The sequence below is a fragment of the Simochromis diagramma genome, unplaced genomic scaffold, assembly GCF_900408965.1.
Source record: "Simochromis diagramma unplaced genomic scaffold, fSimDia1.1 OVJJ01000343.1, whole genome shotgun sequence".
NCBI lineage: Eukaryota > Metazoa > Chordata > Actinopteri > Cichliformes > Cichlidae > Simochromis > Simochromis diagramma.
Window position 1 is genome coordinate 12739683 of NW_024386831.1, and position 12793 is coordinate 12752475.

Consider the following 12793-nt stretch of genomic DNA (forward strand, 5'->3'; position numbering starts at 1 on the left):
TCTTCGGAGTAAAACACCTCAACCCCGCGCTCCACTGTGAGCGCAGTATCAGTAGAACATCTGTTAGTGGCAGAGAAAGTATCACACTGATTAGTTTAGACTTTGAACTTGCAGAGAATGAGACCAAATTCATACATCATTACTCAGGAATGGAGATTGCACATGACCTCCTTTGATAATAAGTCCTAGCTGACTTTTTTTTTTTTTTTTTTTTTTTTAAACTGTAAAAGCCCAGCAAATTTACAGGAAAACTACTGTTATGTTTAGTTACAAAGACATACAGTTACTACATAGATAAGCCCAGTTGATACAATGCCAAACATGGACTTAGTAAGATGCTGCACCTCCCCTTTGATCAAGAAACCGTTTGCTGGCTCATCTTTAGAAGTTTTCAAGAGGCGGGAGAGAGGTTTTGTTCCTGACTATCACAACCTTTTATTGTGTTATTTCAAAGCTGAGGTGTGTTTAACACAGGAAGCTGATATTTAGAGGTTTAAACGTGGAGTTAAAACTCTCATCGTCTCGGACTCTCTCTGAGACGTGTTTGACTTGCAGCACATTGTTGTGTCAGTTAATTCAGCAGCAGGAAAGATGTCCCTATTGCTTTTTAACCCATCGCAACAATTAGTGTTATTACTATTATTATTATTATGTCATTACCTAAACATTATCTTTTCAGCTTCTTATAACTTAGGCTGTATGTTAGTGGCTGCGGCTTTCATTTCTACTGGTCAAAATAACCAAAGCGATGACAATAAGGTTTGAAAACCGAAAGTTAAGCCAGATTTAAAAGTTTCTATTTGTGGGGAGCAGAGCGTTACAGCACCAGTCAGACAACTTGGATAATATCTTACCTTTTTAAACACCTTCTAGTGCTTTTGTGGAGCACGATAAGCCGAATCAATGTAAAAAGGTATTTGAGCGACATATCAGATCGAATGTTTTGTGTGCACAAACACAGACACACACATAGATACACAAAGAGGTGGCTTTAATGAGCTGTCAATCAGCGATTTAATGAATGTGCGATTGCTATGTGATAGACACTATCTAACATATCTCTGTGCAGTTAACTCATACAGTAGGCGACTTGTATAACAAGTTGTACACCATCAATAAGGTAAGTGTCAACGACAACAAAAAGAGATAAATGATGCATAGTTTTTTTCTGGCAGGGAGTAAATCCTGTAAACAACAACGTTAGCAGACAGAGACAGCATATAAATAATGTAGCCTATTTCACAACTACAGATATTTCAAGCTTAAATCATCAAAGAACTCCAAGGCACTTGCTTTTCAAATAAAGTTTATTCTCACAGCATGGTCAAGTTTAACCTTAAAAAAAAAGTGTTTCGGCACACAACCCTTTATCAGGCAGTGAAATAGGGTTTATTAGAGTTCACTGGATCTTTTATAAAGGTGTTCCAGCAAGGACCTTGTGGAAAGCTTCCACTTAAGAGTGAGAGTGGAATATTCCACCTGTGAAGCTCCACCAATCTTCAAAACCTGGACACATGCAGGAGCCCAGAAAAATATCAATACCAAGCCCAAAACATTCATCATGCACACAGCAGCAGCAGCCACAGACAACAGGAATGCAAAGGCAAATAAGGTTTATTTTAAAAAAAAAGGAAATAGAAAAAGCAAAAGGGCGGGTGGGGAATGGGAGTATTTAGTGGTCTGTGATTTATAAATCCAGAAATGTTCCCTTTGGTTCAGACTCGTGTCTGTCACCAGTTCATATGGAAAGAGGAATATGGCAATTCACCAAAGCATGAAGAAGCAAGTTCTTGTCTGGTGTCAGATACAATCAGGCAATCCCAGAAGAAACCTGTCCATGTCTCAAAACAAATTCTTAGGTTGATGGTTCAAATATTGCGTTGATGTATATTTACATCTTCAGTTCAGTTTTATTCATATATTACTAAATCACAACAACGGCCACCTCAATGAGCTTTAAATTACAAGAAAAACTCTTTGTTCTCCAAAACTCATTTTAACAGGAAGAAACCTCCTGCAGTTCAGGGTGAGTGGAGGGAGACAGGACAAAAAAATACTGTGAAAATCTCAAACATGTTATTTTGTGAGATTAACAGAATTCATCCACAAGCACAAAAAGTGTCAGAGCTTTTTAAAATTGTTTTTTAAATAATTAAAATGTGAAAAAAAGGAAAAAAAACCTGACAAGTATTTTCAATTATTTTAACCCCAAGATCCTGACAGCACCTAAGCCCTGTGAAAACCTTGAGTTTGCCTTTGTTTTCCTTTACAAAAGAGTCGGGTAGCCCCAGGGCTTTTATTACAATCTCACGTGATTTTCCTTGTCCTATCTGAAGAGGCGTTATCAGCATTTGGCAAATATCTGCCTCACATTTTTAACGTTTTGACAGCCACTTCAGCTGTGCCCCCACGCTGTCACAGTACAGAATCTGTCTGACTGGATGGGAAACTTTTATTTCAATGCCAAATTTGCTTTAGGTGCTTTAAGTGAACTAAAGATGCACTAGCTCGTAAAAGAATATACTTCAGACCCGTCCCCGTTTACATGCTACAACTTGAAAACATGGTAAACAACAGATTAAAATGTGGACATCATAACGCTACAAGTGCTCATTAAATTATTTATCCTACGGTTGGATAAAACCTTCAATAACGGCACCAGGCTGCTAAGTTCAAACAACATGTCCCACAGCAGCCGTAGTGTAATTGTATTGTTTGTTTTTATTTTTAAGAGTCTGTGCAGCAGATATTACATACCATGTGATGAAATGCAGCAATTACAACTTTCAGCCAAAAAAAGAAAGTCTCATAAAAAAATAAATAACTTGGATTTTATTGAGATGATTTACAGCCTTTTGCTTTTAGACACTAGTCGGTAATTATCAAATGCAGAAGGAGTCCCCATATTTTCTCGGTTATGCCTTAGGAGCTTTAAATGTAGTCCTGACTTGCCTTCGCTTTGCATCTCTGCTTTCTTTCTGGCTAAAGTTGCGTGCTGAGAAGTCTCTGGAGAGAAACAGAAGCACAGCTCACCTAAAACTGTCTGCCTGTTCGGAGCGAACAGGCTGAAAACACATTTTCTGGTATGTGAGTCGAGTCTGCCAAGTTAAGTTTTACACCTAAAAAAATAAAAATAAAAAAAAAAATATAAAAAAAAAAAGCTTGCCTTTAGCCCCAACAATAAAAAAAGAAATGAAACAAGCTGGCTCGTTTCTTGTGTGTTACTTCCCTCTTATATTCCACAGGGACACCTAAGGGAATGAGGAAAAGACGAGGGGGTAACCAGCCTTGTTCTTGTAAAAGGCTGGGACAACCTGCTATGCTAGCCTTCTCTTTTGCTGTATGCAGCTGTGCCCTCCAGCAGTGGTCGGGGGATTTGTTAAGCCCTCTCCTCATGGTTAAGTTGATAGGTCACAGCACATTCCTGGCATTTTCTGTATGTTTGTTTTTCACCAGGAAGGCTCACAATGCAGCTACAAAGGGCCGTGTTTGTCTTTGATCAGCGTATCACACCTGAGTGGGTCTAGACATTGAATGAACAGCGAGAAAAGAAAAAATCAGAGTTTGTTTTTTGACTTTTCAGACAGCTCTCATTAGCTTTTATTCCAACATCAAAGTTGAGGGGTTTTTTTGGAATCCATCCCAAACTATTATCAGCGCAATCTAATTGGGCATCAATCTCTGCAACAAACAGCCCCAGAATCAAAATTTGACTTTTTCTCAACAGCACATGCGGTCCTTATCATCCTTCCTCTTTACTGTTACTGACGTCTGATCGCCGTCTGGCCGGGTTCAGCAGACGCCACATGGTGCCGTCATGCTATGTAGGTTGAGCTCTGCAGGCTCCCAACCAGAAAGACTCAAAAGAAGCTGGTATGTGCCGACAGCGCTGACCAGACGCATCTCTGGAGTGAATTAGCATCACACATTTTACTTGAACGTGGAATTTTAAACACTGGCTGACTTAAAACAATCACAAAAGAAAAGGTGCTTCCACACAAGACAGTTCCACTCCTTATTATCCTGTGAATAAAATATCACCTTAAATACTCTACTTATTAGCTTACATCTTCATAAAGGCATTAATGAGTGCAGTGGATGAGATGTAGTGGTGTTGACGCTGTGTCAGAAGATTTTAACAGAAGCAGCCGATGTTACACAATGAATCAATGCATGAAAGGGTGCACGGGTAAGTACAGCTCTGATGTCTGGAAACGTGTTGTGAATATATTCAGCTGCAAATGCAGAAGTCAAATATTAAGCACGAAGAATTCTGATCAAATAAAACAGCAAGAGTGATGAAAGGCTGTGTGGATGAACTGATGATTTCACCTTGGGCTCTGAATAACTTTGTACAGTGGGAAGGCTTTCGGCACAGCTCACTAACCTCACGCCTGCACACCCTTCAATACTCTGCAAGCAATTCACTTTGCACTTTGAAAACACTGCAGTAAAAGTGTTGTGGACACTGTGTTCTTGTGGAGGGAAAATTCATTATCTTTTGGAGGTTTAATTTACAGCATTTAGGGAGATAAAAGCCACCCGATGAGAACACGCTGCAATTATCCCACTTTCTGTCCTGAGCTGGTTTCTACCCCTAATGTGAAGCCCGTGCCTTTGGCAGGAATCAAGCACACCCACATACAGACAGGTGAACTGGCAGGAAAGAATTTACACCAGAAAGCTGATTGAGGCATAACGAAAGCCTTTTGGGGCAGAAGAATCCAGTGGACAGAGCGTGAAAATTGCAACGTGCCCTTGAAGTAAGGCATGCGGCTTGTTTGGTCAGCAGATCTCCCTGGCACCAGTGTCTGCCGCACAGCCATGCTTTCTATTGCACATGCCATTTCTTCAGCAGCAAGGACACATACACTGAGTCACCGATAGCACCAAAGACACAATATCTGCCACACATTAAACAAAGGAAGCCATTCTGAACTTAAGGTGCAAAAAAAGAACACACCTTTATATCTATTCGTATTTTAACAGTGAGCAGCGCTTCTTAGCCGACTACAGAGCTCAGTGGAAGCTATAGGCAGGATGGTGTCATAGCTGGAAGCTGGCACCATTGCACACAGCTATGTAGGTAGTGGAATTAGACAGAAAAAAACCCCAAAACCCCCTAATGATCTTAGTGCACAGAGACGCGATATACAAGAGAACACAAAAGCAGGACACTCAAGCTAACATAAAACACAGGGAAACATACATTATACTGTATGCAGCACATGCAGTAGCAGCCAGGTGAGCTGCCAGCATTTACCAAAGTAAGTATAGCACAGCCTCTACTTTATAATAATTAATGAGCCCTGACCAGTGCAAAGGTCCAATGATTTCGGCTCTTTAATTAACTTTTTTTGGCTTCGTAATCTGATATATACCCACAAGAAATGCTAGAAAGTCCTTGTGGAACCAAGGCTCATCAGTCATCTTAGTAATGCCTCCAGTCAGCTATCCGAGCTTTCTAAATGAATGGATGAATGGAGAAAGAACTATTCTTTGCATTGCCACTGTCACTGGGAAAGAAAAACCTATACAATTAAATATGATTACAAATACACTTAAAATAGCATTTTTGGATTAAAATAGGTGTTAGTCCACCCCATAACTTATGCATGCAAAACGTTAAACAATCCACAATCCACAGTGCACTGCAGATATAATCAAGGTCACTGCTTCATCATACCAGAGTGCTGAATACGACAAGTACACTTACATAATTCGTTGCAACAATAGCAAGCAGACATGCATGCCACACTACAGTTAAACCTTCATGAGCCTTAACTGTGCCCATGTGCCAATGCAACAACTAAATGGGCTCATTTGCTTCTCATTTCGGCTGCTGATTGGCACTTAATCTCTGATTAAGCGTAACGTTTCTATAAAACTGCAAAAAAAAAAAAAACACTCATCAATTTAGTTTTATGTTAATTAAAACAAGTCTACAGTCATTTGATCTTAATCGCAACATGCATTGGACGCTGCTGTATGTTGAGAGCTCCATACAGAAGATGGGTTTCACAGCGTGACCAAAATCAGCACTTTCTGCTATGAGTTTCAACCACAAGCAATAAAACACTGTTGAGACAGCACCAGTAAGTGTGTGTCATTTTATGGTTAAATCCATTACCAGAATCAAATGTCTCACTGAGATATTTGCTGAATGTGTTCAGAGACAGAGCGAGAAGCACTTGTGTGTTATCTGAGAACAAACTTTAAAATCCATCTAAGACAAAATCTGTCACAATCCTTCCACGGAGATGCAAAACAGCAGGGAATTTAAAAGAATGGTAAAACGTCACAATATTAACATGTATTAAAATTGTACTGACTGTTATTAATAAACATCAGTTGCACTTACAGAAACTGAAAGCATTATAACTCTAACACAGAGTGACACCAAGATTACAGAGCTGTTGAAAATGTAACAATGTACACTCATCCACAGCTGAAAAAACAAGTGGAGGAAAAGGTCATATTTTAGATATTACATTCACACACTACATCTATTAAATATTCAGAACTCCCATAAAAGACAAGAGTCAGGATGTTGAGACGTATTTTAAAAAAAAAAAAAAAAAAAAAAAAAAAGGACCTACAGTAGAGAGGAACAAAGCAGACTGGTATGACAATAGCTGCTTCTGCGGATCATTGCTGGTTTAAATGAAAAACACAGCTATGTGGTTTTGCATCCCATAAATAGAAAGGACCACCTCGACAAAGCATTCAGAGACACAAGCCGAGAGCAAACAGACTGGCATAAGCAGGGGGGTCTGTACATAAGAGCAGCGGGAGAATCCGAAGCTCTGCTGTGCTCTGAGGCACACCCGTGAAATATTTATGACCCACCACGTTCCACGCTCCACCACAGCAGGGGCACAGCTAAAGCAAAGCTGCCTCTCCATCCGCGAGCTGGACTTTGGAGCAGCTACCGCAACCTGCTAGATCACTCCAAAGCTCAACATTTTTCTCCTTTGGATCCTATTACAGAGCAAACTGGGAACCGTGTACAAAGCCCTCTAATCGCCCCAAATCCTACATGTTCTCGAAGCTCTTAGCATACAGCGTGATCCCATATTTATCTGATGTTTGGTTCTGCTCAACAATAGGCTGAACTCCATGTTTCTTTCTTCATGAGTCGGGCGGCGGGACCACAAGTGACCACAGTAAGCCGTGACTCAGGAGAATTAAGTGGGCTCACCCCTCAGTGAGTGGTCTTTCGTTAACAAAACCTCAGAGCCAGCTCACAGGGGTTTCCTGTACACTCATACTTTCCAAAGAGGTTCTGTTTTACAAAAGCGCTGGCCATCAAAGCTACTCACTCTCCACACCAAGTATCCAGGCTTTTGACCACGATCGATTCAGACGCCTTATGGTATGCTACTGTAGAGCTGCCCAATTATGGCAAAAAATTAAAAATTAAAAATGCTCGTCGCAATTATTTTGCTCCATATTGGGATCACGGTTACTGCGATTTTGCTCCTTACTGGACTTCTCGTCCTGTCTCGTTGTCTCAAGCTAAATTAAACCTACCACAGCCAGTAGGGGAGATAGTTTGAGGGGGTGTTTAGAGAAAGATGAAACCGCTGCAAAAATAAAAAAAAATAAAAAATGTGCAGAAAATAATTGTTTTATCTCATTTTTATCGTTTCATAAATGCCGGAAGCCATAACTGTAATCCATCCATCCATTTCCTTAACCACTTATCCGAGTGAGAGTTGCAGACGGAGGCTGGAGCCTGTCCCAACTGACCAACTCTCAGCTAGTTTCCTTCTAACATGTATCTCAGTGTAGTTACAATGTGTGCTTTTGACGGCTACAATCCTCGGGGAAATTGGAAAAATCTCTCACAACAGCAACTTTCTGTGGCTCGTTTTGTTCTCCATCGCAGACACATTTGTTTCGTCTCTGTCCTCTCTGGCCGTTTCCACTCTGTCAAGTGCTGTAATGCGGTCTTGCCATTACTGTTTAGGGAGAATTTACTGCTGCTTGTTTTGACGCAGTGCATCCCCGCTCTGCAGCACAAGTGGCAGAATTGTCAGGTAAAAATGAGACTGTAGAGATGCAAAATTGAAATTGATTAATTGTGCAGCCTTTCATTAAGGCATATTTTGAGGGAGGGAATGGTGACAAAGTAAAGGTTTTTATCCATTAGCAGCGATTAGATGCAAACAACTCGTCATTACACCAGCAAGCCTTTGCTTGTGCCATTGGTTGACAGGCAAGTGTGAGCTTAATCGTCACCATCTCATTACTTCTTTACTACTTGACAGGACAGTGCCTGATCACCTCTTTACCTGCGAGACTAAAGTTTCCTCTTATCTAAATGACTGGATAAATCGTTAATCTTTAATGATCTTCAGGGGTAATTGGGTCAGGACAGCGACTGAAACTAGAATATAGGTAAAAAAGTAGAACAAATTAAAATTGTGTTTGCAGAAAGCATTAGCCACACTTGTGCTGCTGGATCTTCCAAACACCTCAAAACTTCTACAAAGGTTTCAATGAGTCTAAACACTTATAAAAGAAGCAAGACGACATTTAAACTACCAGCAAAACTTGCCACGCACGTCTGTAAATGTTTACTGAAAGGGAGCAGGCAAGGAAAGCACAATGACCGGCAGTTTCCCAGCAAACACCAGCAAGCACTGGACTAAAAAAGACTTCGTAATCAGAGGGTTTAGAGAGCAAAGAGAGGAGGAGGGCAGAAAAGCAGGGAATGATAGAGTGACGCTATGAATTACTCAGCAGACACGTCTTTCTCCCTCTTTCCTCCCTGCAGGAGATAATGGGGATCATTCGTCTTCTTGCCCTCCTTTAAGCCCCATCTCTTGGCCACTGATCTGCATCCAGGTCAGCGGAGAAACAACACAGGTCCGTTTTAATGATGTGTAGAATTTGGTGGGAGGAGAAGCAGCACTTTTGAAAAAGCTACGTGTCTCACAAAGCCAGCCTACATAAAGACTGAAGGCCGAAAACAAAACACAGTTTCTCAATCAGCTTCGTACTGCAAGTTTGATGAAAGTTGGAAAGTCTGATGACACCACACTTATCTCTGTAGAGCAGTTTTCACACACGCAATGAAGCCTGAACTTTTCAGAGAACACATTAGCTGAACTTCTCTCGCTGCTACGAATTCTGTGATAGCCAAAAGAGCCCACATGAGAAAGGAAGGGGTAAGCGTTCTGTTATATAGACAGCAAGCGTGTGGGCGCCGTGTATGATGCCTCCCCTGCACTCTAACCGGGCAGCTCCCTCAAAAACACGTCAAGATCAGACTATTTCCTGCTGTTGCCACACTTGGGATAGAACAACTGTGGAAAATATCCAGATGTGACTCCCGTGTATCTGTCTGAGGTCTACATGAGAGAAAGAGCAGAAATAGCAGCAACCAGTATGGATCTGGCTTTAAAGCACCAACATCTGGCTACCAGTAGCTATATTGCTGGAGATGCTTTAAGCTTTGAATGTCACTGGTTTAGTCATGAATTTCATGGAGGAATGCTAAGAATCGCACTTTTACTGACTTTAAACCACTTTCACATTTTATCCAGAGTTTAAGTAAGTCAGTGTGCTCACTTATCCTGCTCCAGCGGAGAAGCCTCAAGTCTGCACTGCAGAGCATTTTCCAATTATTAAAATATATGGGCCTTTTGAATAAGGAAACATCGCTGAAGTACGCTGCATATTCGCAATATTAAAGGGACAGAGAAAGAGTTACTTAGGCGACATTTTCCATGAAAAACAAAATCGGCTGAGGACACCAGCAGAGTGAAATCAAGCATTTCTGAACACGTACTCACTGTGATCCAAATACAAGATTTGAAAATACGAGAATCAATGCATCTCTGGAGAAAACAGTTTTTATTATAAGCCCAATCAGAGTGCACAGATTGTTTATTTCACACATCAGCAGGCCTAAGATGCTGACACTGGAATATCATCTCATGCTATCCAAACAGCTAGCTGCAGACAAACTGCTTAAGAAAACATACATGACGAATCTATTCAGCTTCATGAATTATACAATGCTAGTGCTCCCTCTCCCTCACAAGGACACACACAACTGTTGGCACTCTCGTGCATGGTAAAAAAACCAAAACAAAACATCAAGATGCGTCTCGCCAACAGACATAGACGTGCCTCATGTGAAGTCTCAGAGAGAAGAGCTCAATGAACAGGATAGAAAACCTGTGCGACTCTCAAGTTCTCATCAACTTCTCATAAAATGAGTCATTTACTGAGCCCTGGGCCAGGATGGCAGAGGGGAGGTGACTGAGGAGCAACATCACAAGGTGAAAAGTTCACAGCAGCACACAGGGATATGCAGAGAGAAGGGGAAAAATAAATGACATTCCCTTTTCTTTGATGTGAGAGAAAATAGAGAAAATACAGAGGTGAGGAGAGAAAGTGAGACCGAGCGGGTGGGGGGAGCGGGAGAGACAACAGCGTGTATCAGTGGAAGAGAAGCTAGAGGAGATAGAGCTATCAGAGCTTCAACATGGCAGGATGTGACATTTGGAGAGCAGGAAGAGGAAACTGGACAGATATAGATTAGTTTGGTGGCTGCTCCTGAAAACATGTCTATCCCATTAGAGGGTTTGGGTCGCAGTTAATGTGCTTATCAAAGCATGCACCTCGGGTGTACTCCTGAACCCGGCGTGATGCTGCTGCACGACACACAGGAAGAGAAGACTCAGTCCAGATTTTGACTTTTGACTTTCTGATCAGTGGGTTTTCTTTTACTTCACGCTATTTTTTTTTTTCAAGTTTGTAGAGTTAACATCTTCTCCAGAGTTGATGGGAAAAGAGGTCCCACCCTGGGGTCAAATTCCAAATCTAATCAGACTTGAAGTAGGTCATTAATTAGTCAGACTTTGCTGCAGCTCGGCTAATTTCGCCACGTGAGAAATAAAGAAGTGGAGTTCAACAATGAGTCTCATTGAATTAACAGGAAACAATGGAAACTGTTGGTGAGAACAAGAGTCTTTTTCATCAAAAGCACTGCACATGAATATAAGCCCATCTTTATTTACTCAGTGCTGAGCTACGTGCCAATGCTTCAGTGTAATGATCACCAAATATGAGGAAGTTTAGGAGCTGTTTACAGAAAATATCAAGCGAATTTCAAGCTGCAACATTTAAAATTTCTTTAACTCGCTTCACTAGTACTGAAATTAAATTTTTATGGACATAACCGCCAATAAAAACTCATTACTACCTTCTTATCGGAGACTATTATAACTGTTACAGTCTGTGCTGCAGAAACCTTAACTTTTATAAGTATGTGCAAGCAACCAACAAAGAACGAAAACCATCATGATTGGTCTAAAAGATTAAAAAACAAAAAAGATTCATAAAAAAAATCACCTAAAAGTAAAATATAAAACCAAAATAATTGAGCAAATGATGAGATTTCAGCTTGTTCTAACTTTTTCTTTGCTTGGGTTTATAATTAAGAACTAATATAGCGTCAAACAGAAGACACGCCTACAAGTGCGACTTAAGCACAGTAATAAAACAAACAAGCAAATGAACAAGGAGCAATATCCACAAAACAAAATCACCCACATGCTTACTTTCCCCCTTCATTACACTTATTGGCACATATTTGAATAAATTGGCCAGCTTGTTAGGGTCAGGGTGTTAAGTGAGGCCTCTGACTTTGTAACTTACTTTTTCTACACCTTTTCAAATCTTTCCTCAGACCCTTTGGTGTTATGTTCTCACATATCAGTATCATGGGTGTGTCGGTGCATCTGTTAGGACAGAGCCACCCGATCAAATACTTGGAGTCGTAACTGTGTGGTATTTAAAAACTTCGGCACTGCCTTCATTATTAGGGAAACAAAACGCTGTCCGGTCTGGTTTAATGTGACCCGTCCCTGAGCAGTAGTCACCAGCCAAACTAAGGCAGAAGTTCAGTTTGATGCAAGATTCCTTGGATTGTTTTTTTCTGGTGATGCTGGCATATTTTCAAACACGAGTACAAAACCCAGATAAAAGGGCGGTGGTTCTGATTGCTGTCACACGCGTGGATAATGCGTAAAGCGCGCTCCGGGCCACTCGCTGTGCTAGTTTGTGTACATGTTGTTGGCAACTTACCCTCCGACAGCTCCAGTTCCAGCTCCGCCAGCTTCTCCCGGACCTCAGCAGGCAGGGTCATAGCGAGAGCCGGCGTGGGCTCTAACATCATCGTCAGCAGCCCGGTGGAGCTCCTCTCAGCCATGGTGGTCCAGCACGAAGGGCGAACGGATCCACTGGTGCCCGGTGAGGAGAGGACAATGCGACCAAGCCCAGAAGATTATCAATGAAACAACAACAGCCCCTCCTCACCTCACTTGGTTCAGGCTCAGAGCAAATAGGGTGTTGGTGCCTCCTCTCCCGTGTGGCTGCAACGTCGCACAGATGTGTGAGAAATGTCTCCAAACGTCATGACACGGCTAGCTGCGGGGCTAGCAGACACACCTGGATCCGTGTTTCCATGTAGGGTGTTGGGACAGGGCCTTGCCAGCGTCTCCCAGCCTCTAGTCTGTCCCTCCTCGGCACTGTCGGCGGCTGCCTGTCCTCAACTGTGGAGGGAACTCATTCAACTCCTCGCTCGCTTCCCACGGCGCAGTCGCCATTGCATCATAGCAACAGCAGCCCCAACCGTGCGCGTTCACGAGGCCCCCACTCGTGCGCTTGCACGGTGCATGTTTGTGCGCCGCCTGCTCCTCCGCGTACAGCTCGCCTGCCTCCTGCTGTCACCCAGCGGTTTCGTGGCACACATTATGACCTTTACCTTTACTGG

The 12793-nt window shown here is 41.9% G+C and overlaps 1 protein-coding gene and 1 long non-coding RNA gene across 11 annotated transcripts in view; one reads left to right on the forward strand and one right to left on the reverse strand.

Moving 5' to 3' along the window:
- LOC120731123 overlaps positions 1 to 7120 on the forward strand; it is a 25783-nt gene extending 18663 nt beyond the window's left edge. Inside the window, exon 3 of the long non-coding RNA XR_005695294.1 lies at positions 7110 to 7120. This is a non-coding gene — a long non-coding RNA (uncharacterized LOC120731123). The remainder of the gene's footprint in view (positions 1 to 7109) is intronic.
- Positions 1 to 12670, reverse strand: part of dip2a (disco-interacting protein 2 homolog A) — an 89604-nt gene extending 76934 nt beyond the window's left edge. For 7 of the 10 annotated variants that reach the window (XM_040027938.1, XM_040027937.1, XM_040027936.1 and 4 more), the window contains exon 1: positions 12106 to 12668. In XM_040027938.1, coding sequence (XP_039883872.1) covers positions 12106 to 12229 — 124 coding nt within the window. In that variant the 5' untranslated portion in view covers positions 12230 to 12668. Of the gene's footprint in view, positions 1 to 12105 lie in introns of all 10 variants that reach the window. The other 3 variants (XM_040027941.1, XM_040027935.1, XM_040027942.1) reach the window with 2 other exon arrangements.
- Between the last annotated feature and the right edge of the window lie 123 nt (positions 12671 to 12793).